This window comes from Chlorocebus sabaeus, chromosome 6 (genome assembly GCF_047675955.1).
Source record: "Chlorocebus sabaeus isolate Y175 chromosome 6, mChlSab1.0.hap1, whole genome shotgun sequence".
In the NCBI taxonomy this organism is placed as follows: domain Eukaryota; kingdom Metazoa; phylum Chordata; class Mammalia; order Primates; family Cercopithecidae; genus Chlorocebus; species Chlorocebus sabaeus.
The window spans coordinates 21578353-21603625 of record NC_132909.1 but is presented as its reverse complement, the minus strand read 5'-3'; the positions used below and the strand labels follow the sequence as shown (position 1 = coordinate 21603625).

Sequence of the window (25273 nt, the reverse complement as noted above, 5' to 3'; positions counted from 1 at the left end):
CGCACGGGGCCTGTCTTAATACCTTTAATAAAGAGATAATAGGCCGGACGTGGTGGCTCACGCCTGTGATCCCAGCACTTTGGGTGGCCAAGGCGGACGGATCATTTGAGGTCTGGCGGTTTTTTCTCTTTTTCTTTATTTCTTTTCTTTTTTTTAGACGGACTTTTGCTCTGTCGCTCAGGCTGGAGTGCAGTGGCACGATCTCGGCTCACTGCAACCTCTGCCTCTCCGCCTCCCGGGTTCAGGCAGTTTTCCTGCCTCAGCCTCCTGAGTAGCTGGGACTACAGGCGCGTGCCACCATGCCCGGCTAATTCTTTTGTATTTTTATTAGAGACGGGATTCCACGATGTTGGTCAGGCTGGTCTGGAACTCCTGACCTCGTGATCTGCCCGCCTCGGCCTCCCAAAGTGCTGGGATTTCAGGCGTGAGCCACCGCGCCTGGCCAAGGGTAGCCAGTGGGAGGCTGCCAGGAGTGTAGTACGCTTGCGCAGTTTACCTCCTCGCACCCTCGCCCCCCGCCCCCCTTTTCGGGTATCCAGCACAATTCTAGGAATTCGCCTCCCGCCCATTTTGAGTAGACGCGCCACTAGCGCGTTCACACGCACAAACCTTTTCCCTGCGGCCAACCCGCGGTTCTCAACTCCCCGCCCTGGTTGCTAAGAGGAGTGCGCGGAGCGCTTGTGCCTACCATACCAGCCACTGTAGTGTAACGCTGGGTCCCGTCCCTGTGACCCAGCCAGGCTCGGAGCTGCAGGGAATCCGGACTTTCGGGCTCTCTGGAAGGCAGGGGAAGAGGCCAGCGTGGGAGGACCTGGTGGGGAGGGGGCAGTGTTACAAACCCTGCGCGGAGCTGCCCTGTTGCTGCCAGACGGTACGGCGCCGCGACCTTTTCTACTCCGGACTACGTTTCCCAGCGGCCCCCGCGGGAGCTGGGCCCGCGGCCCCTTTGTGTCCTCCGGGGGCGGAGGCAGCTGAGGCGCTTCTTTCCGGGCCCGTAGGGGCTGGGTTCCATCCAACTCAGGGTAAGGGTGTGATCCGAGCGCAGATTCCCCGAGCCTTTGGGGCGGGAACGGGCTCTTCCCCCAGCTCTGATCTGCAGGTAGGGAGTGGGCTGAGGAGTGGCGTGTGGTTCTCCGGAAGCTCGTCCCAGGCCCTCTGTGTGACTCCGGTGCAAGTGGAGGTTGGTACCGTAGTGCGAGGCTGTCACCGCGTGTGCCTGTCCACGTCCTGTGTGACTGGGTGCGAGGGAGTCAGTGGCACCGTGGAGTGTGAGGCTGTGAGTTGGGGGGGGAGCGGGCGAGTGTTCGCTGCCCCTTGTTGGGCCGATACCCGCGGCCTCTTTGTGACTGGGTTGTGAGACTGTCGCTTGTGATAGATACCCTGGTGTCTGAGCCTTGCCGGTATGGGAAAGGGTGCCCGTGTGAGACAGTCCATACCCATGGCCTCTGACTGTGGCGTGGGTAAGACGGTGGTTGGCACTGTATCAGACTCTGATTATGTGGGGCATTGAATGAGAGACTGTGTGCCACCGAGAGGCTTTTAAAGCCAGCTCAAGTCATACCAATGTGCCACCAAGTTTCAGAATCACTGATTTATTGGAGAGGAGGACTGTGGGGTCAGGTCCTCTTTTATTTGATCTTGGTGCTCTTATTTATTAGTTCTGTGTCTTTATGTGAAAGCTTACATTCCTCTGAGTCTGTATTTGTAAAACCTAGAACATCTGGTGTTAAGCTAAGGAATTGGAAAATGATTTAGGCATGAGTTAAATTGTATGCAAACAAACTCCTAGGTCTCCATTATGTTCTCTATATTGGAGGGAAGGTTGCAAGAGGAGGAAAGAGAATCCTAAAAAGTCTAGACTGGTGATTCTGGATGCTGCAAGAAAAGTCTAGTTTCTCATGTTCTTTTCCCCATCTCAGTCATCTGAGGCCACTGCCATTTCCCAAGAGAAGAGCAAGGAGGGAGAAAGAATGGCTGTTGGGCTTCTTAAAGCCATGTACCAGGTGCGTTGGTGTTTTCTCTATTTCCTGAATACCTGTCTGCTTTTCAGAACAAGCAGATACTAATTTTCCTTCTGCTGAAACGTTTCTGGGTAACCAGTCATGTCACTTATGAACACTCTCCACTGGATTCCCATCTTATTCAAGATAAATGCTTAAGTCCTTGTCTTGACCTGCAGGGCCCTGCATAGTCTGGTCCCTGACTGTCCCTCTGACTTCATCTAACTTTTCTCACCCTGTCTTTAACTCAGTCACTCAGTTCCAGCAACACTAGCTTCCTTGTAATGTGGTGAGTACATTCTTTCTTTCTTTCTTTCTTTCTTTTTTTTTGAGATGTAGTCTCACTCTGTCACCAGGCTGGAGAGGCCGCGATATGGGCTCACTGCAACCTCCGCCTCCCTGGTTCAAACAGTTCTCCTGCCTCAGCCTCCCGAGTAGCTGGGACTACAGGCACGTGCCACCAGACCTGGCTAATTTTTTGTATTTTTAGTAGAGACAGGGTTTCACCATGTTGGCCAGGATGGTCTCGAACTCCAGACCTCAGGTGATCTGCCTGCCTCAGCCTCCCAAAGTGCTGGGATTACAGGCATGAGCTACCACACCTGGCCAACGAGTACATTCTTTTTTTTTTTTTTTTGAGACGGAATCTCTCTCTGTCCCCAGGCTGGAGTGCAGTGGCGCGATCTCGGCTCACTGCAAGCTCCGCCTCCTGGGTTCACACCATTCTTCTGCCTCAGCCTCCCAAGTAGCTGGGAATACAGGCACTCGCCACCATGCCCGGCTAATTTTTTGTATTTTTAGGAGAGATGGGGTTTCACCATGTTAGCCAGGATGGTCTTGTTCTCCGGACCTCGTGATCCGCCCGCCTCAGCCTGTCAAAGTGCTGGGATTACAGGCATGAGCCACTGCGGCTGGCTGCCAGTAAGTACATTCTTAATGCATGGCCTTGCACTTGCTATTCCCTCTGCCTGGGATACTGTTCCCTCAGATACGGATACAGACCAACTTCCTCACTCTAGTTTCTAACCAAACAACATTCATTCATTCTAATTTTTGGTAAGCACGCATTACCACTGGGTGTCACAGTGCTTAGTCCCTCATCCTGTTCTCTATCTACACTTACTACCTTGGTGATCTCATCCTGTCTCATAGCCTCAAATACCATGTATATGCCAACAACTACCAAACTGTACACAGCCCAGACCTCTCTCTTGAACTCTAGAGTTGTATACCTGACTGCCTACTTAACATCTTCATTTGGTTGCATAAGAGATATCTCAAATGCAAACATCTTACAAATGGAGTGAAACGAACCACTGGTGGTTTTGGAACATGAATGACATGAACTGATTTTCATTTGGTAGGATCACTCTGGCTGCTACTGAGAATAAACTGAATGGGACAAGGATAGAATTAGGGAACTCAACTAGGAAACTCTTAGGTACTTCCCTAGCTCCATTGATTAAGCTAAAAATCTTCCATCAGGAAATCAGAGACTTCAAAATACATCCAGAATCAGATTACTTTTTTTTTGAGATGGAGTCTCGCTCTGTCAGCCAGGCTGGAGTGTAGTGGCATGATCTCGACTCACTGCAACCCTCGCCTCTCCCTGGTTCAAGCGATTCTCTTGCCTCAGTCTCCTGAGTACAGGCATGCGCCACGACGCCCAGCTAATTTTTGTATTTTTAGTAGCAACAGGGTTTCACCATGTTGGCCAGGATGGTCTCTCTCTCCCTTGACCTTGTGATCCACCTGCCTTGGCCTCCCAAAGACTGGGATTATAGGCGTGAGCCACGGCATCCAGCCCAGAGTACTTTTTAGTATCACCACTGCTTCCATTATGTTCTGAACCATCATCTCTCACCTGTGTTACTGTGGTACTCTCCTAACTTCTCTCTCTACCACCACTCTTGTTCTCTTTTAGTCTGTTCTCAGTGGAGCAGCCAAAGTGATGCTGTTAATACATAAGTTGTATGAGTTCATTATTTATAGGCAGAGGGTGGGTGGAAATGACAGAGAGCATAGAACACTCTTTCAAAAAGTTTAGCTATGGCCGGGCGCGGTGGCTCAAGCCTGTAATCCCAGCACTTTGGGAGGCCGAGACGGGCGGATCACGAAGTCAGGAGATTGAGACCATCCTGGCTAACACGGTGAAACCCCGTCTCTACTAAAAAATACAAAAAACTAGCCGGGCAAGGTGGCGGGCGCCTGTAGTCCCAGCTACTTGGGAGGCTGAGGCAGGAGAATGGCGTCAACCCAGGAGGCGGAGCTTGCAGTGAGCTGAGATCCGGCCACTGCACTCCAGCCTGGGCGACAGAGCGAGACTCTGTCTCAAAAAAAAAAAAAAAAAAAAAAAAAAGTTTAGCTATAAGAGGAGAGAGCCGGACGTGGTGGCTCACTCCTGTAATCCCAGCACTTTGGGAGGCCAAGGCGGGCGGATCACCTGAGGTGAGGGAGTTGGAGACCAGTCAGACCAACATGCGGAAACCCCATCTTTACTAAAAACGCAAAAAATTAGCTAGGCGTGGTGGCACATGCCTGTAATCCCAGCTACTCGGGAGGCTGAGGCAGGAGAATCACTTGAACCTCAGAAGTGGAGGTTGCAATGAACTGAGATTGTGCCATTGCACTCCAGCCTGGGCAACGAGCAAAACTCTGTCTCAAAAAAAAAAAAAAAAAAAGAGAAATGGGTGGTAACTGAAGGAGAAAGTCATAATTGACAAAGTTTCAGAAAGATGGATATATGTTGCCAGGCTGATGCTAAAGATTCAGTAGAAAGGGAGATTTGAAGATAAATAGAGAAAAGGGAATTGCTGGAACAATGTGCTTAAGTAGGTAAGAGGAGCTAAGTGGCCTTTTCTAGGAAAGTGGGTTGTTCGGTTATAGGAATAAGGGCATGTTAGGGTATAGAAGCACAGGTGCAGGTGGATGTGTAGATGTGGTGGGAGTTTGTGGGAATTATCTTTCAATGGGTTTTGTTTTCTCAGAGAAAAAGTAAGATTGTCAGCTGAGAGTGAGCATGGGGAAGGAGATCTTGAAGGTGTGAGGAGAGAGGGGATAGTATCAAATGGTCATTTAGCAGAGTGAAGGGATGAATGGACTAGGGAAATGTATCATGCAGCATTTTGGCCCACTTGAGGTTAAGTGATCATGAATTTAAAGTGAGACTAATTTGCATCGTTGGTATGATTTTCTCCAGCAGAGTTCAGCTATGCAGGGTACAGGCACAGAGTAAGCAGAAAGATGGCTGCAGTTTAACCAAGTGAGTACAGTTAAGTGACAGAGGGGCAGGGAAGGCAAGGGCATATGCAGGGGGTGATTATAACAGATGGTTGTGCTGGGAAGTGAGGGTACTCAGGGATGAGGAACAGTGACAAAGTGGTAAAAAGTGGTAAGAACAATGAATTGTACTTCTCCAGAATTTGACTTCTGGTGGAGTCAAGAAACTATCCAGTTTGGGGTACCACAGGGCAACAGTTGAGATATAGGAGGTGGAAGTCAGAGTGGGGTAACTGAGGTTATGAAGGATTTGGTACTGACTGGTACTGACAAGGTCTGGGTTATGACCATGGAAATGAATGACTGTAGAAGCGTAGAGGATAAGACTATTCCGGGAGAGAGGGGTCACAGAACTAAGAGGCTAGGTTGTAGGGAGTATTATTTATGTGGATATCGAAGTGACCAAAGAATGATAGGAATGGCATTGAAGAGAGTGACAGTGAGTCAGATGCTGAAGAATTTAAGGAATGACAGAGAACTGTTATCTATCAGGAATTAGTAGATACCTATCACAAGGAAGGATTGTGATTGACATATTCTAATTTCATGAGGTTTAAAACTAGATGTCTTTTAGGGAGGAGGAAATATTTTGGAAACAAGAGCAAAGAGGTGACCTGCCTCACCTTCAAGTGCTGTGGTACAACGAATGTGGGGAAGAAAACATTCATCAGTGACAGGGCGTTAGGGGAAGTCGTCCTCTCAGCTGGAAGCCATGTTTCTTTTTTCTTTTTCTTTTTTTTTTTTTTTGAGGCGGAGTCTCGCTCTGTCGCCCAGGCTGGAATGCAGTGGCCGGATCTCAGCTCACTGCAAGCTCCGCCTCCCGGGTTCATGCCATTCTCCTGCCTCAGCCTCCTGTAGCTGGGACTACAGGCGCCCGCCACCTCGCCCGGCTAGTTTTTTGTATTTTTTAGTAGAGACGGGGTTTCACCGGGTTAGGCAGGATGGTCTTGATCTCCTGACCTCGTGATCCGCCCGTCTCGGCCTCCCAAAGTGCTGGGATTACAGGCTTGAGCCACCGCGCCCGGCCGCCATGTTTCTTTAAGGGCAAAAAGAAAACAGGAAAAAGTGGGAACTGTAGTTTTGCTTCAGACTGGTTTGATGATAATTGTGAATGGATTTTGAAACCAAGTATTATCATTTGTTAGGGGTCAAATATTTTAAGATCAGAATGTAAACTCCTATATTGACATAGAAATTATTTTTGTTGACTATAAAGAATCAGTGGAAAGTATGTATGTTGTATATAGATATTTATACATTTATTATATGTATTTATATAAGCTAAGGAAAACAGGAAGCATTGTTAACAGGAGCAGAGAGGGAGAGATTTGCCTACTTCCTATAATTAAGAAAAAAGGTTACTGAGTGTTGAAGTTGAAGAATTTTGCTTCTGTAGAAGTTGTTTTGTTTTGTTTTGTTTTTGAGACAAAGTCTTGCTGTGTTGCCCAGGCTGGAGTGCAGTGGCACAATCTCAGCTCACCGCAACCTCTGCCTCCCGGATTCAAGCGATTCTCCTGCCTCAGCCTCCCGAGTACTGGGGATTATAGGTGCTATAATATATAGCACCTATAAAATATAAAATATAGCTAATTTTTGTATTTTTAATAGAGACAGGGTTTTACCATGTTGGCCAGGCTGTTCTGGAACTCCTGACCTCAAGTGATCCACCCGCCTTGGCCTCCCGAGTGCTGGGATTACAGGTGGGAGCCACCTCACCCAGCCTAGAGACAGTTTCTTTAACTGTAACAAAATTGTGTCAAATGCAAAAAGTTGCATTGCCAGGTTCACATCTTTTAATTTTGTAAAAAATTAATACATACACATATAATGAATGTTTGTTTCATCAGCAAGTGGTCACATTATAGAAACCTGGAATCCAACAGCATCACAACAGCACGTTTTGTTGTTTTGTTGTGTTTTGTTTTGTTTTTAGATGGAGTCTCGCCCTGTTGCCCAGGTTGGAGTGCAGTGGCACAATCTTGGCTCACTGCAACCTCCGCCTCCTGGGTTCAAGCGATTCTCCTGCCTCCGCCTCCGGAGTAGCTGGGACTACAGGCACGCACCTGGCTAATTTTTGTATTTTTAGTAGAGACAGCATTTCACCATATTGGCCAGGCTGGTCGCGAACTCTTGACCTCAGGTGATCCACCCACCTCGCCCTCCCAAAGTGCCGGGATTACAGGCATGAGCCCAGCTCAGTGTCAAGTTTTTAAGAACTTTCTCTAACCCCTATAGGTGGAAGCAATATTATGAGTAGAACACCCATTTCTTTACACAAAATTTTGAGAACTCTGCATTAAAGTATTTGAATTTTAATGGAATTGATGCTCTGCTCTGCTTGGTTTGGTACAGTTGTCAGAGATACAGCGAATACTTTCTGGGATTATTTTTGATCCCTTTCTAGCTTCTTGAAATTTTCTTCAAGCCACTCATTGATTAATTCAACTTAGTCAATATTTGAATACTTCAGGTGTGCCAGATTCTATTCTGTACCTGGGGATAAAGCAGTGACCAAAGCCAAAACATAATCTGCCCTCATGGAGCTTAAATTTTAGTTGAGGAGGGTGAAGAACGGGCAATGATTAAAATAATTAAGTGCTGTGGAGGGTTAGGAAATTGGGGTTGAAACATTACTATTTTATACTGGAATAATCTGAGACATACAAAGGCCCTGAGTACAAATATGGTAACATGGTTACATATTTGAGAATGTAATATCAGAGGGCCCAGTGTGCCTAGGGCAGAGGAAATGAGGTGAATATGGTAAGAGATAAGGTTCTTTCATTTATTTCATTTCAGGAGTTGGTGACCTTCAGAGATGTGGCTGTAGACTTCTCCCAAGAAGAATGGGATTGTCTGGATTCTTCTCAAAGACACCTGTATAGTAATGTGATGCTGGAGAACTACAGGATCTTAGTATCACTGGGTAAGGATATCTTCTTGCAAAATTCAGCTTCTGCTCAAAAGGGGCTCTTTGCTACCACTATTGTGAATTTTTGGATAATATCTGCAAAGTTTGGCTGAATGTCTGCTGCCGATGCCAAACGAATGGGTTAGTGTTTGTGGATTTGGCAGTGAACATATTCTTGGCCTATGCCTGAAGCTTCATCTTCCTTATCCTTCTAATACATGTCCTTTACACATTTCTCTTTTTGCTTACTGTAAACTCCCTTTTCCCCGATGATCTAAGGATTGAATGTGAGTTCTGGAATATCCACAGCATGACCAAATTCTACTTTTTTTTTCATATATTGCAGGACTTTGCTTTTCCAAACCAAGTGTGATATTATTGTTGGAACAAGGAAAAGCACCCTGGATGGTGAAGAGAGAGCTGACAAAAGGCTTGTGCTCAGGTTAGTGAAGAGGAAATTGGCAAAAATCTTTGCACGTGACAGCTCAGCTTGACTCAAAGGTATCACCTCTTCACTCTTCAGGCTTCCAAAATCTTCTCAGATGTTCTAGGTTTTTATAAAAATTTGGGGCCATTTAGGATGTTCTCCCACATTTCTTATTTTTAATTATTTCACTTCTTTCACTTTCCTATCTCCTTTCTAGTAAGTCCCATTCCCTCTCAGTTTCATAAGCCTCTCAGTCTTTAAAAAATCTTTTACTAGTCTTACAAACTTTTTTTTTTTTTTTTTTGAGATGGAGTCTCGCTCTGTCACCCAAGCTGGAGTGCAGTGGTGTGATCTCGGCTCACCACAACCCCTGCCTCCCAGGTTCATGTGATTCTCCTGCCTCAGCCTCCTGAGGAGCTGGGATTACAGGCACACACCACCACGCCCAGCTAATTTTTGTATTTTTAATAGAGACAGGGTTTCTCCATGTTAGGCTGGTCTCAAACTCCTGACCTCACGTGATCTGCCTGCCTCGGCCTTCCAAAGTGCTGGGATTACAGGAATGAGCCACTGCACCTGGCATCTTATAAATTTTTGAGCTCTACAGAGCATCAGAAGTGTAGGCAGTCTTGGGGACTGAGTCTTCAACCTGAAGCATCTGATGCTATCTCCAGGTAGATAGAGCTGAGGTAGAGGACACCCACTGCAGAATTCATTGCTTGCTATCCCAGAGTGCTGGGATTACAGACGTGAGCCACTGCACCCAACCTGTAGCTTATGTTTTTGATACTTTAAGAAACCTTCTATGTTCTGAGTTCATATAGATATCTGAAAATAGTCTTTTAAAGATTGTCCTTTTATATCTAGGTCCATAATCCAATTGGAACTTATTTTTGAGGATTATGTTAAATAAGAATTTAATTTCTGTATCTTGGCCAGGCGCGGTGGCTCAAGCCTGTAATCCCAGCACTTTGGGAGGCCGAGACGGGCACGAGGTCACAAGATCAAGACCATCCTGGCTAACACGGTGAAACCCCGTCTCTACTAAAAAATACAAAAAACTAGCCGGGCGAGGTGGCGGGCGCCTGTAGTCCCAGCTACTCGGGAGGCTGAGGCAGGAGAATGGCGTGAACCCGGGAGGCGGAGCTTGCAGTGAGCTGAGATCCGGCCACTGCACTCCAGCCTGGGCGACAGAATGAGACTCTGTCTCAAAAAAAAAAGAATTTAATTTCTGTCCCAGATATTTTTTAAATAAATGCTCCCTCTGCCTGTTTTCCTGAATGTTACCTCTTAATATATCAAGTTTTAGTCTTTTTATGGTTGTGACTTTAAACTTTATTCAATTTCATTGATCTCTTTTTCTTTATACTAGTACCACACTATCTTAATAAAAATAGTTTATTAGAAGGATAATTATCTGCTAGGGAACATCTCTACAGCTTGTTTAAATTCTTTAGAATTTCTTGTTTGCCTTTTGGCCATCAATATAAAGTTTAGGGTCAACTTGTAAATTTTGATCAGAAAACAACACAATGCTGTTAAGTTTTGATTCCAATTTTATTCTGTAATCAATTCTGGAAATTTAAAAAATTCATTAACATGGTATAGCTCTCCATTTATTTAGGTTTTTTTACTTTTTTCAATGTTTTATAATTTTCTCCAAAAAAGGCTATGCACATCTTCTGTTAGATTAACTGTAAACATTAAACATATTAGTTTCATTGCTGTGTTAAATGTTTTCTATATTTTCTGTTTGTGGCTCATATATAGAAATGAAGTTAACTTTATATACATTGATTTTATATCCAGCAACCTTGCCAATCTCTCCTGTTAATACTAATATTTTTAGATATGTTTGGATTTTATGTATGAGTAGACATGTTTGTGAATAATGGCAATTTCTTCATTTTCAATTCTTATAGCTTAATTTCTTTTTCTGTTGCCTTTGTTGTATCTCCAGTATAATATGAATCGAAGTTGTGATAACAGGCATTCTTGTCCACTTCTGGTCTTAATAAGAATATTTTAATATTTTGTTTTTTGATAATTGTGATGTTTAAAAGTTTTTGGTACATACCCTTTCATTCCTGTTTGCTAGAGTTTCATTGTGGAAAGCTTTTGAGTTTTACCAAATGTTTTTCTCCATCTGTAGGTGATTTTACCTCTTACCAGGTTTTAGTTTTTCACCTCTTAATGTGGTAATTTACAGACATTTTCAAATGTTAAACCAACATTGCATTCCCAAGATAAACCCATCTTTATATCTTGTCCATTTTTTGCTAGTTGCTATTTGCCAGTGTTTTGTTTGGGTGTTTTGCATCTGTATTTATTAGTTAATTTGGCCTTCAGTTTTCCCTTCTTGTCAGATTTCAGAATCAAGGTTGATTATTCTCGTAAATTCTCTTTTACTTCTTTAGAAACACTTGTGAAAAATAAAAATTATTTGTTTTTTGAATGTTTGGTAGAACTTTGTTCATCTTGGCCTGGAATTTTTATTGTTAAAAGAATTTAAACTAATCATTCAATTTGATATGTTCTAAAATTCTAGATTTTCTATTTCTCCTGGAGTCAATTAGGGTATTTTTTTCTAAATATTTTTAGTTTTGATGTAAGTTTCCAAACTTATTAGATGAAGTTGTCTATTATTTTTCTAGTTCTCAATGATCTCTTGATCCGTGAATTATTTAGAAGTTTGAAATTGAAGGCTTTTGTTTGGTACTTGTTTAATTGCATGATGGTTAGAGAATGGGATCTCTTTAATATACATTTTTTGAAAGTATTTTGAGACTTGCTTTATTTCTTAGGGCTAGTTTTGGTGAATATTCTATGTGTCCTTGAATATAATATGTATTTTCTGGTTATTGAATACAGTGTTTGATATATGCTCATTAGATTAAGCTCATTAACTGTGCTGGTCAAATCTGTGTCCTTATGGATTTTAAAAAAATGTCTTTGAGCAATCAGTTACTGGGAGACATGTTAAAGAAACTTCTACTCTGGTGGTAAATACATAAATTTTTTTCTCATAATTGTAACAGCAGATTTTTTGTATTTTGAAGGTATTTTATTTGGTCATATGTTTTTAGAAGGTTTTCTTTTTCTAGTGAATTTTTTCTTATGTTATTGTTACTCTCTTTAAATCTCGTGATTATCTGATTAAGCAAAAAAGTTCACTTAATATTGTTATAGCTTTATTTGCCTTTTGTTAATATTTACTTGATGTAGTTTTTTTCTACTCCTTTATTCTCTGACTTTGCCATGTGTTTCTCTTATAAGCAGTATTTGGATAAACATTTTTTTAAAGCCAGTCTGATAACCTTTATCTTTTAACCAAATGATGGTGGTCTATTAAATGTTTTGGTACTGTTAATAGACTTGGATTTTCCACTGTCTCACTTTCTTTTAGAAATTGTACCTTTTCAAATTTTTCTTGTTTCTTGGTTTTTCTCCATCTCCTAATTTGAATGATATACAATCTATTTCTATTCTGTACTGGTTACCTTAGAAAATCTAACATTTATGGCTGGGTGTGGTGGCTCACGCCTGTAATCCCAACACTTTGGGAGGCTGAGGCAGGCAGATCACGAGGTCAAGAAATCGAGACCAGCGTGGCCGACATGGTGAAACCCCATCTCTACTAAAAATACAAAAATTAGCTGGGTATGGTGGCGTGCGCCTGCAGTTCCAGCTACTCCGGAGGCTGAGGCAGGAGATTCATTTGAACCCAGGAGGCGGAGGTTGCAGTGAGCCAAGATGGCGCCACTGCACTCCAGCCTGGGCAACAAGAGCAAAACTCCATCTCAAAAAAAAAATACAAGAACCTTAGACTGTCTTAACTTACCCTCATTTCAGTTATTCCTTGTTTTTCTTCAATGCCATAAACTATTATTTTGCTTTATGAAGTTATATAATAGACGATTATTACATATAGTGTTGTTTAGATTTATCCACTTTTGGCTAGGTGCGGTGGCTTATGGCTGTAATCTCAGCACTTTGGGAGGCCAAGGCAGGTGGATCACTTGAGTCCAGGAGTTTGAGACCAGCCTGGGCAACATGGTAAAACCCCGTCTCTACAAAATGCAAAAATTAGCTGGGTATGGGGGTGTGTGCCTGTAGTTCCAGTTACTTGGGAGGCTGAGGTGGGAGGATTGCTTGAGCCCGGGAGTTCAAGGCTGCAGTGAGCTGAGAACGTGGCACTGCACTACAATCTGGGTGACAAAGCAAGGTTCTGTCTCAAAAAAAAAAAAAAAAATTCACGTTTGTCATTTTCCTTGTTCACCATTCTATCCCAGAACTTTTTCCTGAAGTAATTTCCTTATAAATATTTTAGAGATATACTATTCATATAAACTTATATTGTTGTTATTATTATGTTCATTTATATGTTAGTTTTGCTGTCATACATACAAGAACCTTTCCTTGTCAGTCATAGATTGACAGATTTTTTAATTTTTTTGAGATGGAGTCTTGCACTGTCGCCTGGGCTGGAGTGCAGTGGCATGATCTCGGCTTAGCGCAACCTCCCCATACCGGGTTCAGGCAATTCTCCTGCCTCAGCCTCCCGAGTAGCTGGGATTACAGGCGCGCGCCACCATGCCCATCTAATTTTTTGTATTTTTAGTAGAGATGGGGGTTTCACTATGTTGGCCAGGATGGTCTCAAACTCCTCACCTGGTGATCCACCCGCCTCAGCCTCCCAAAGTGCTGGGATTACACACGTGAGCCACTGTGCCTGGCAACAGATTATTTTTATGAGTGCTTTAAAGATACCATTCCATGCTTTTCTGGCTTCTGTTCTTGCTTTTGAAAAGTCAGTTTTCTTAATATATTCTTCCTTGCAACTTTCAAGAACTTTCTTCTTGCCCTGGTTATTCTACATTTTCAATGTGATGTATCTAGATGTCAATTTCAGCTGCTATACTTGGGATTTATTGTGATTTTTTTTATCTGACCATTAATGGATTCTGGGTAATTATCAGCTATTATCTCTTCACATACTGTCACTTTCCCATTCTCTGTGTTTGTTTTTCCTAAAACTCCAGTTAGATGTGCCTAAGACCAAACTCACCAGGGATAAATTGATGCTCCCAGCTTCAGTTCCACCTTACTTACTTGAAAGTGCCTTCTAGAGTCTGTTTGATCTTTGAGAGTTTACCTTAGTTTCCTGCCAGCTTGGTAATGCAGCTAAAAGAAAGTTTTTCTATATCTACAAAATCATAAGCTTTTTTGTACCAGGAAGATTTGTCATTATAAAACTAGTCTGCTATATTGCCGGACTACTTTAGGTACCTCATATAAGTGGAATCATACAATATTGGTCCTTTTGTGATTGGCTTATTTCACTTACTGTAATGTCCTCAAATTATATCTGTATTATAGCATATGTCAGAATTTCCTCCTCGTTTAAGGCTGAATAATCTATTTTATGTATATACCACATTTTGTGTTGACTTCATGGAATAGCAACCAGCTGTTACTGCTCTACTCAAACCATTTCAGTGAGTCTCCATCTGTGTTAGGCCGTTCTTGCACTGCTATAAAGAAACATAATACCTGAGACTGGGTAATTTCTATGAAAAGAGGTTTAATTAGCTGTCAGTTCTGTAGGCTGTACAGGAAGCATAGTGGCATCTTCCTCCGAGGAGGTCTCAGGAAGCTTCCAATTATGGCAGAAGGTGAACAGAGAGCAGGCACATCACTTGGCAAAAGCCAGGAGCGTATGAGAGAGGGGGGAGGTGCCACACACTTTTAAAGGACCAGATCTCATGAGAATTCACTCACTATCATGACCGTACCAACAGGATGATACTAAACCATTCATGAGGACTCCACCCCCATGATCCAGTCACCTCCCACCAGGCCCCACCTCCAACACTGGGGATTACATTTCAACATGAGATTTGGATGGAACTATATTACCATGTGTTATGGTTTGACTCTGTGTCCCCATCCAAATCTCATCCTGAATTGTAATCCCCATGTGTTGAGGGAGGGACCTGGTGGGAAGTGATTGGATGGGGGCAATCTACCCCATGGTGTTCTCATGCTAGTGAGGAAGTTCTCATGAGACCTGATGGTTTCAAAGTGGCAGTTTCTCCTGCTCGCTCTCTCTCTCTCTCTCTCTCCCCCTCTCCCTCTCTCCCTCTCTCTCTCTCTCCTTCTCTCCTGCCACCTTGTAAAGAAGGTGCCTGCTTCCCCTTCACCTTCTGCCATGATTGTAAGCTTCCCGAGGCCTTCTCAGCCATGCAGAACTGTGAGTCGATTAACCCTCTTTTGTTTATAAATTACCCAGTCTCAGGTAGTGTCTTTATAACAACGTGAAAACGAACTAATACACTCTCCCTCTCAGAGTAAAAGCCAAATTCCCTTCGAAGGCCTGTGAAGCTTAAATAATCTCATTACCTTTTACCTGCTGACTTTATATCCTACTACTCACTCTATAGCCACACTGGCCTTCTTAATATTCCCCAGACATAGTAGACATGCTTCTACTTTTGGGCCTTTGAACCAGCTGCTACCTCTTCCCTGAATGCTTTTTCCCCAGAGACTTGAATGACTGACTGACTTCTTCACTTTCTTCAAATCTTTGCTTAAATGTTAACTTATTAATGATTCCTAGCTCTAATTTCATCAGTACCCATGACATCCCCTACCCTGATTTTCTTCCTCTGAAGCACTTAGTATCTTCTAACATAAAATGAAATTTACTTATTTATCACTTATTTTCTGTCTCTTCTAAGAAAATAACATCCTTGAAGGTAATGATCTTTGTTTTGTGATATTAAAAGCATCAGAATAGTATCTGGCAAAAGGTAAATATTTGTTCAATGAATGTTCTTGAATGAAGCAGCTAAAAGAGTGGAGACTATTTCAGTGTCTATTTTATTAACACAGGCATAAAATTGTAACCAGCTCTGACCACATCTCTAATTTCTTCCTGCCCTGAGATTTACTGATTTTTCTTTTATAACTCTAATTATTCCTTCTTAGGTTTCTGTATGACCTGTTTTCAGTTTCTTTTCTTGTATACTTCAGAACTGCAAAAGCCAATGTTCCTGTGGGTTTTGCTATTTAATTCACATATTTTACTTTACAGATGTACTTTCTTAAATATACTTTCTGATACTCAAAGAGGAGACATTTTCTTCTTATTATTACTTTTCAGGCTGGGAGCCTATATGTGAGACTGAAGAATTAACCCCAAAGCAGGACTTTTATGAAGAACATCAATCCCAGAAGATAATCGAAACACTTACAAGCTATAACCTTGAATACTCCAGTTTGAAAGAAGAGTGGAAATGTGAGGGCTATTTTGAAAGGCAACCAGGGAATCAGAAGGCGTGTTTCAAGGAAGAGATAATCACTCATGAAGAACCTCTTGTTGATGAAAGAGAACAAGAATATAAATCTTGGGGAAGTTTTCATCAGAACCCACTGCTTTGTACACAAAAGATAATCCCCAAAGAGGAGAAAGTACATAAACATGACACACAAAAGAGAAGCTTTAAAAAAAATTTAATGGCTATTAAGCCCAAGAGTGTCTGTGCAGAGAAGAAACTTTTGAAATGTAATGACTGTGAAAAAGTCTTCAGCCAGAGTTCATCCCTTACTCTTCATCAAAGAATTCATACTGGAGAGAAACCCTATAAATGTATAGAGTGTGGAAAAGCCTTCAGCCAGAGATCAAATCTTGTTCAGCATCAGAGGATTCACACTGGAGAAAAACCCTATGAATGTAAGGAATGTAGGAAAGCCTTCAGTCAGAATGCACATCTAGTTCAACATCTGCGAGTTCATACTGGAGAAAAACCTTATGAATGTAAGGTATGTCGAAAAGCCTTCAGTCAGTTTGCCTACCTTGCTCAACACCAGAGAGTTCATACAGGAGAGAAACCCTACGAATGTATCGAATGTGGGAAAGCTTTTAGCAACAGATCATCCATAGCTCAACACCAGAGAGTTCATACAGGAGAGAAACCCTATGAATGTAACGTCTGTGGGAAAGCATTTAGCCTTCGTGCATACCTCACTGTACATCAGAGAATACATACTGGAGAGAGACCCTATGAATGTAAGGAATGTGGGAAGGCCTTCAGCCAGAATTCACACCTTGCTCAACATCAGAGAATTCATACTGGAGAAAAGCCTTATAAGTGTCAGGAATGTAGAAAAGCATTCAGCCAGATTGCCTACCTTGCTCAGCATCAAAGAGTTCATACTGGAGAGAAACCCTATGAATGTATCGAATGTGGGAAGGCTTTTAGCAATGACTCGTCCCTTACTCAACATCAGCGAGTTCATACTGGAGAGAAACCTTACGAATGTACTGTTTGTGGAAAGGCTTTTAGTTACTGTGGATCCCTTGCCCAACATCAGAGAATTCATACTGGAGAGAGACCCTATGAATGTAAGGAATGCAAAAAAACCTTCAGGCAGCATGCACACCTTGCTCATCACCAGAGAATTCACATTGGGGAGTCACTGTCACCACCCAACCCAGTCAATCACCAAGTCCTATAGATCCTGAGTCCTAAATGTTTCTAGAATTTGTACTCTTATCTTTAATCTTGTCACCTTGGTCCGATTCATCTCACTCTGATTACTAATATAGCTTTCAAACAGGTCTTCCTGTATTTATTTTTGCTACCTTTAAGTCCATTTCCCACAATGCCCTCAAACTGATCTTTTATTTCTTTCTTTTTAAAACTTTTTTTTTATTTTTGAGACAATGTCTTGCTCTGTTGCCCAGGCTGCAGTGCAGTGGGATGATCTCAGCTCACTGCAACCTCTGACTCCCAGCCTCCGCCTCCAGGGTTCAAGCAATTCTTGTGCCTCAGCCTCCCGAGTAGCTGGGACTACAGACATGCACCACCATGCCTGGCTAATTTTTGTATTTTTTAGTAGAGATGGGGTTTTGCCATGTTGGCCAGGCTGGTCTTGAACTCCTGATCTCAAGCGATCTGTCTGTCTCGGCCTCCCAAAGTGCCTGGATTACAGGCATAAGCCACCACGCCCAGCCTCTAACTGTTCTTTTCAAAGTATAAGAAACAACATATGGGCTGGGCACGGTGGCTCACACCTGTAATCTCAACACTTTGGGAGGCCGAGGTGGGCGGATCACCCGACGTCAGGAGTTCGAGACTAACATGGCGAAAGCCCATCTGTACTAAAAATACAAAATTAGCCAGGCGTGGTGGTGCACACTTGTAATCCCAGCTACTCTGGAGGCTGAGGCGGGAGCTTCACTTGAACTCGGGAGGCAGAGGTTGCAGTGAGCTGAGATGGCACCATTGCACTCCAACCTGGGCAACAAGAGCAAACTCCATCTCAAAAAAAAAAAACAGAAAAGAAAACACATATTACTATCTCCAGTTAAAACTTTTTTTTTTTTTTGCTTGTTATTGTTCTTAGACTAATATTCACAGCCTTTAAAATTGTCTGCGAGGCTTTTTGTTATTTGGTTCTTACACACCATTCAGCCTTATTTTATTCCAGTCTTCTTCTCTGGGCACTCGGCACTTCCCAGGACGAAGAGCTTAGATTCTGGAAAATCATAGCTCCAACACTGCTATGGCATTATGTGACTTTGAGCAATTTGCTTATCTAAACCTCAGGGTTTTCTTTAAATCTTAAAATAGGAATAATACAGGATACTGTACTGTAGAAATGTTAGTATTAAGTGAAATAGTGTCTGTTGTAGACTGGTGCATATTAAATGAGAAATTTGCATGTAAAGTATTTCATATAGTCTGTCAAATATAGCAGATATTCAATAAAGGATAATAGCTAACATATACTGAGTGCCCACTACACATCAGGCACTATCTTACATACTCTACATATATTAACTTACATACTCTACAATATATCATATACTCCTCACAATCAAAACAAGATTCCTTATTGGACAAAGTAGAGCATTCCTGTAAAACACCAGTTCGGAATTTGGAAAATCTAAAAATTTTAGAACATAAATGGCAGTCTTTGTACTGTAGCTTAGTAGTAGATATAAACTTAGGTAGTGGAACTATAACACTGATAGCCAGTCTTAGGAAGTTTCTAAAGATAATGAATTGGATAAGCCAATTAAGAAAAATAGAATTCACTGGGAAGAATGCAGAACCTATATTTAGATCAAGGAACGAATAGAAAGGGTTACAATTAACAAAAAAAAAATCAGTAAACATAGAAATTCACGTGGTCCACTTAAATAGGCACCACACCCTGGCCGGGCGCAGTGACACACATCTGTAATCCCAGCACTTTAGGAGGCTGAGGTGGGTGGATCATGAGGTCAGGAGTTGGAGACCATCCTGGAGACATGGTGAAACCCTGTCTCTACTAAAAATACAAAAATCAGCCAAGTGTGGTGGCACACACCTGTAATCCCAGCCACTAAGGAGGCTGAGGCAAGAGAATTGCTTGAACCCAGGAGACAGAGGTTGCAGTGAGCCGAGATCGTGCTACTGCCCCCGAAACTGGGCAACAGAGCGGGACTCCATCTCAAAAAAGAGAAAAAAGCACCATACCCAGGTAATTATATGGTTGAATTCTGATAATTTAGAAGGCATGTAAAGGGTTCCATACTATAGAAAAATGTAAAGTTTTAAAATTTTTTATCCAGTGGTTGCAAAATTGAAATCAAAAGGGTATTAAGGGAAGAAAACAACAGACAGATATACAAATATTAATATAGGCATTCATTCTGTTAATATTGAGTAATTAGTATTTTTCATACACTGTTTTAGGTATGAGGAAATGACAGCAATACAAAGGCCACATTCTCACAGAGTAAAATTCCAGAGGTGGAGATATGTAAATTAATACTTAAATATAAAACAGTAGATTTTCTAAACCCAGAAAACTGAAGAGTAACAAGAAAATAAATCAAGGAACATTATATAGCGTAGACTACAGAGATAAAGTTGGCAATTCTTCCTAATTAAAAATTCACTGCAATTCCAGCCAAAATGTTTGTGTATTTTTTATTTTTTTTTTTGCCCTTTAGCTTCACAAGTTTGTTCTGAAATTTATCTATGAGGTATAAATTCTTAAGAGCAGCAAGAAAATTATCGACTCTATTTGTAGAAACTGCGTATGATGATGGTTCATACCAGTAAAGAAGATTGGATTTGGGGGTATTACTAGTAGTAAGGGGATTCACTAGTAGTAAGGGAAATGCAAAATAAAATCACAATGAACTATTTCAAAATCATCACATTGGCAAAAGCATTAGAGTGGCAATTACTGGAAATATGTGGAGCAATAGGAACACTCATACGGTCCTATTGGAAGTAGTTGTATTTAGCACAATTTGGCAATGTCTAGTAAAGTTGAAGATGTGAATAACCTTTGACCCAGCAATTCCACGTTTAAACCTCTACATAGTTTCTCCTTGTGTTTCAAGGAGATACATATGATGGTCCATTGCAGCACTGTTTGTGAGAATGAAAAGTTGAAAGTAATCTAACCATTAGGTTAAACACAAGATAGAATGCAAACTAAAATGGATAGAGATATTTCTGTTAACATGGGTAAATCTCAAAAATAGTATTAATGAAACTGAACTAGAGTATTTTGTATAATACAGTATAACATGTACAATTTCAAAACATGCAAATTAGTGTTACGTATATTTTTCATGGCTAAATACTATATGAAAAGAATCTAAAAGAATTCATAAAATAATCATCAGATTCAGAACAGTGATGACCTGCAGGGAGAAAGACAAATGAGATTGGGGAAAGGATGCAAATGAAAATATCTTTCATTATTTATTTATTTTAAAAATAAGCAAATACCGTATAGCCAATTCTTAAAATTTGATAAAGCTGACTGTGAGTATATGAGTCGGTTCTTACTCTCTGTGTCTTTCTGTATATTTAAACTATTTCGTAATGCAAAAAAAATAAAGAACATTTAAATGATGTTTGCTTTTATCAGGTTTTTTTTTTTTTTTCTTTTTTGAGATGGAGACTCACTCTGTCGCCCAGGCTGTAGTGCAGTGGCATGGTCTTGGCTCACTGCAACCTCCGTCTCCCAGGTTCAAGCGATTCCCCTGCCTCAGCCTCCCAAATAGCTGGGATTACAGGCACGCACCACCACGCCCAGCTAATTTTTGTATTTTTAGTAGAGATGGGGTTTCGCCATGTTGGCCAGGCTGCTCTTGAACTCCTGACCTCAGGTGATCTGCCTGCCTCGACCTCCCAAAGTGCTGGGATTACAGGTGTGAACCACTGTGCCCTGTCAGTTACTTTCTTACCATTCCCCAGGTGTGCCACTGGTATTCCTGTATTCACCATTTTCTTCAGAAAGAAGCTTATTTATGGTCTATTTCCAGAGGCAACCATTGTTAACAATTTTAAGACTATCTTTCCATGTGTGACTGGTTTGAGAATGACGTTTTATGCTAAGGGTTTTATAAGCCTAATTTTCCCATCATCCTTCTTATTGTTTTTAGGACCCCATTGTATATGCACCATGATTTGTTAATTTCCCTTTGTGTACCATCTGAGTGTCCAGAATTTTTCTGGGCCAATTACTATTCTTTCTGAACTCAATTTTCTCAGATGTTAAAGGGAGGTAATTCTTTGTTTTGGAACTGTTACATGCATTTATCATAATGCATGTTAAATTTACAGCAGTATTTAGTAAAAGTTATTATTTTATAAAATATACTGTGAAAGGAAACAGGAAGGGAAGTGGCATGAGGCTGTTACAAGTAGAAGCAAGCGGTGGAGACAAATTTACTTCAGATACACAGGCAGCATACAGAAACAAATACACAGAGACTCTGGATTTTTAAATGTATGCCTAACTTAGTCACTGTGATTATAATCAATATCCAGCAGAATTTGTTGATAGCTTCACATTTTTATATTTTTCTCATTTATAAGTCAATGGAAAAATAAGCAATTAAGAATATCAAGGAAATTGTCTATCACTGTCAAAGAGAGGCCTCAGACATCCATACCTGAATGGTTGAAAATATCAACAAGAAACAGGATGGCAGAGTGAAGGAGAGTGCTTGTCCACCACACTCCAACACACTGAAGTGAAAGTTAAAGCAGTAGATAAAAATTAAAGCCCTGCCAGACGTAGTGGCTCATGCCTGTAATCCCTGCACTTTGGGAGGTCGAGGTGGGTGGATCACAAGGTCAGGAGTTCAAGACCAGCCTGGCCAACATGGTGAAACCCCGTCTCTACTAAAAATACAAAAATTAGCTGGGCATGGTGGTGTGTGCCTGTAATCCCAGCTACTCGGGAGGCTGAGGCAGGAGAATTGCTTTGACCCGGACCCACGAGGCAGAGGCAGCAGTGAGCCGAAATCACGCCACTGCTCTCCAGCTTGGGCAACAGAGCCAGACTCTGTCTCCAAAAAAAAAAAAAAAAAAAAAACAAAGCCCTTCTTCTCTTCCCTATTTTGCCTCATTCACTCATTCATATCCTTTAGCTAGAGATACTTGTGTAATCTGAGCTATAGCCCAGTGTCTTTTTTTTTTGACTTTTGACTTTTTAGGTGACTTTTAGCAAGTAGTCTAGGAAGTGAAATTGTTAGGTTTTCAGCCCCTGAAACAAAGGTAAGAGCACAAAAAGAGGTAGAAATTAGTGCTGATTAGAAATAAACAATATTGGCTTGGCGCAGTGGCTCACACCTGTAATCCCAGCACTTTGGGAGGCTGAGGTGGGTGAATCACGAATTCAGGAGATCGAGACCATCCTGGCTAACACAGTGAAACCCCGTCTCTACTCAAAATATTTTAAAAATTAGCCGGGCGTGGTGGTGGGCGCCCGTGGTCCCAGCTACTCAAGAGGCTGAGGTGGGAGAATGGTGTGAGCCCAGGAGGCGGAGCTTGCAGTAAGCCAAGATTGCGCCACTGCACTCCAGCTTGGGCGACAGAACGAGGCTCCATCTCAAAAAAAAAAAAAAAAGAAATAATATCTAGCACCACATATAGAGGACACAGTGGGAAATAAACCCCATGATCTAAACAGAGGCTCCTATAAAGACTTTGGAGGAGGGGTGGGTTCTATGGGAAATTAGTGGTGCAATGGTATCTACGTGCCAGCAGATACCAAGGGCTAGCTGTCACTGTAATGTATATTCATATGTCTTGAAGACTCACCATTGTGGGCTAAGAGATGTTGAATGGGGGCCTTGAACCCAAACCAAAGCAACATCCCTAGTTCAAAGCTACTCAGTTTAGATGAATCTGCTTATACTATCTGTTGTTTCTATTTGATCTTATTCATGTGGTTCTGTCCCCTTGCATGCTGGATATCTGTGACAACTTGCTGGTCACTGTTCCTGAAAAATGATTTGTGGATGCTCCCTGAGGCATAAGGTGCCTCCAGAGTGGATTCTCATTTACCCCTTCCAGGTATCACCAGTCCAGCCCATCTCAAATTGAGCTCATAATGTGAAATTCCTTAATTTACTCAGGTTATGAATCCACAGCTTCCCATACCTGGTGAAATATAAAAAGGAAAAAAATAAAAACAGGGCTTTACCCCAGGAAAATCAAACCAGAATTTCTGGAGGTGGAGCCCAAGAATTGGGATTTTAAAAATCTCTTTGGGTGATTTTAAGATGTAGTTAGAATTGAGAACAACCAGGCTGGGCGTGGTGGCTCACGCCTGTAATCCCAGCACTTTGGGAGGCTGAGGAGGGCAGATCACCTGAGGTCAGGAGTTTGAAACCAGCCTGGCCAACATGGTGAAATCCCATCTCTACTAAAAATACAAAAATTAGCCAGGCATGGTGGTGTGCGCCTTTAATCCCAGCTACTCAGGAGGCTAAGGCAGGAGAATCACTTGAACCTGGAAGGCAGAGGCTGCAGTGAGCCAAAATCGCACCACTGCACTCCAGCCTGGACAACAGAGTGAGATTCCGCCTCAAAAAAATAATAAGTTATCAGAAACTAGGTGTATAGAGCACCTTTGACATACCTAACTCCATCTTAGAAAAAGACTCCATTTCATTTTTCATAGAACACTTTGCCAACAAGATATTTTGCTTAATTAAAAAAGAATAAAGACTGCATCCAACCAGTTAAGCACATGAACAAACACATTCTTCCACCATCAGTTCTCTCCAGAGGACTCTGTAACAATAAAGATTAGGCCTTCAGCAGCATGAAATGCCATCTTAACTGACACTATCTTGTAGTTGCTTGTGATAAGAACTTGGCATCTGCTGTGGAAGGCTGTGCCACATCAAAAATTCTTTCTTGCAAGACTGATGGACTGCCTAAGTCCAGACTAGGACCTCTTTTGTCTTTGCCCATGGACTGGTTCCTTAACCCTTTCTCCTATCTCTTTTTCCTCTTGATGTTAAATATTCGTTTGTTTGTTGTAGAATGTCTCACCAAGAACGTTTATATATTAAGTATACTATTGGCTGGGTGTGGTGGCTTACACCTGTAATCCCAGCGCTTAGGGAGGCTGAGGCAGGTGGATCACGAGGTCAGGAGTTTGAGACCAGCCTGGCCAACATAGTGAAACCCTGTCTCTACTAAAAATAGAAAAAAATTAGCTGGGCATGGTGGTGCATACCTGTAGTCCCACCTACTCGGGAGGCTGAGGCAGGAGAATCACTTGAACCCGGGAGGCAGAGGTTGTGGTGAGCTGAGATCACGCCACTGCACTTCAGTTTGGACAACAGAGTGAGACTCTGTCCCCCCCCCACCAAAAAAAAGGTACACTATTATATATGCTTTGCAATATTGACTGACTTCTGGAGTATCTTGAACCTGTGTGCGCGCTGCTCTGCCTCCGGAGTGAAGGGGAAGTACTAAGGAGAATGCCTCCTTGGGAACTCCACGTAGCTCACGTTGCTGTGATTGAACTAGCATCAATAAAAGGCTGACATTGTGGCAAGATACAAGCATGTGTGCCCCTGGTTATCTTTAACCTTGCACCACTCATGACACTAGGAAATAAGGAAAATATATTATTTTGTTATCCCGTGTATCTTTGCAAAGTCATACTACAGCACAGTCTAACAAACTGTTCTAGGGACTGGTTTTCCCACAGTCAGCACCATTCACATTTTGGGCCAGATAATCCTTTGTTACAAAGGACTCTTCTCTACATCACAGAGTGACTGGAAGCATTCTTGGCCTCTTTCTACTAGATGCCAGTAGTATCCTACCCCCACCATTGTGACAACCAAAATCATCTTCAGGCATTGCCAAATGTCCCCTGGGGCTTAAAACTGCCCCGGGTTGAGAATTCATTGCTCTGGTGTAATGAACCTTTATTTGATTGACTCTGTTATTGATTAGGATGTAGGTCGTGTAAAAATAGATGTTAACTTGCAGACAATTGATGCATTTTCATATATTCATCTGGTATAGCTACAAATTGATTCTATGCGGAAGAAATAACCTTAAAGGTATGGTTTTATTGCCCTGTAGGGATATTAAATAGTTTTTATATCTAACTTTGCAATCTTATTCAAATATTCTATTATTTTTCACTGAAAAAAATGTATATACCTGTTCACTTGGAAATCAATTTCCAATTCCCTTGCTAATAAGTGATATGAATCTTTGAATATCTGTAAAAGAGTTAAAAATTACAAGTTTTTGAAAATTATACTTTGATACTTGTTTCACCCTTGCCCCTGTGCTCTCCCCACCTCCACATACTCTC

General features: G+C 41.9%; 2 protein-coding genes across 12 annotated transcripts in view; one reads left to right on the top strand and one right to left on the bottom strand.

Moving 5' to 3' along the window:
* ZNF569 (zinc finger protein 569) overlaps positions 1–25273 on the bottom strand; it is a 98015-nt gene that overhangs the window by 64336 nt on the left and 8406 nt on the right. For 2 of the 4 annotated variants that reach the window (XM_073016541.1, XM_073016543.1), the window contains exon 3: positions 694–811. The exons of 1 other annotated variant lie outside the window; for it this stretch is intronic. The gene's annotated coding sequence lies outside the window, so the exon portion shown is untranslated. Of the gene's footprint in view, positions 1–688; positions 812–25273 lie in introns of all 4 variants that reach the window. One more of the 4 variants, XM_073016544.1, reaches the window with a different exon arrangement.
* ZNF570 (zinc finger protein 570) lies at positions 758–23825 on the top strand. 8 transcript variants are annotated; one of them, XM_073016552.1, is made up of 6 exons: positions 915–1022; positions 1920–2003; positions 2802–2921; positions 8079–8205; positions 8537–8632; positions 15783–23825. In XM_073016552.1, the coding sequence occupies exons 2-6, from the start codon at positions 1971–1973 to the stop codon at positions 17135–17137; spliced, it is 1731 nt and encodes a 576-aa protein (XP_072872653.1). In that variant the 5' UTR covers positions 915–1022; positions 1920–1970; the 3' UTR covers positions 17138–23825. The 8 variants fall into 8 exon arrangements, with proteins under 8 accessions (XP_007994790.2, XP_072872653.1, XP_007994784.1 ...); XM_073016551.1 differs by lacking the exon at positions 915–1022 and adding an exon at positions 1078–1180; XM_073016553.1 differs by lacking the exon at positions 915–1022 and adding an exon at positions 1256–1276.

What these genes read in the sequence shown, in the direction of transcription:
- ZNF570 (XM_073016552.1), top strand. Translation starts at nt 1,971, where the DNA reads ATGGCTGTTGGGCTTCTTAAAGCCATGTACCAG. An exon ending in CAGGATCTTAGTATCACTGG is followed by an intron (nt 8,206 to 8,536) that starts GTAAGGATATCT and finishes CATATATTGCAG; the next exon opens with GACTTTGCTTTTCCAAACCA. An exon ending in GACAAAAGGCTTGTGCTCAG is followed by an intron (nt 8,633 to 15,782) that starts GTTAGTGAAGAG and finishes ATTACTTTTCAG; the next exon opens with GCTGGGAGCCTATATGTGAG.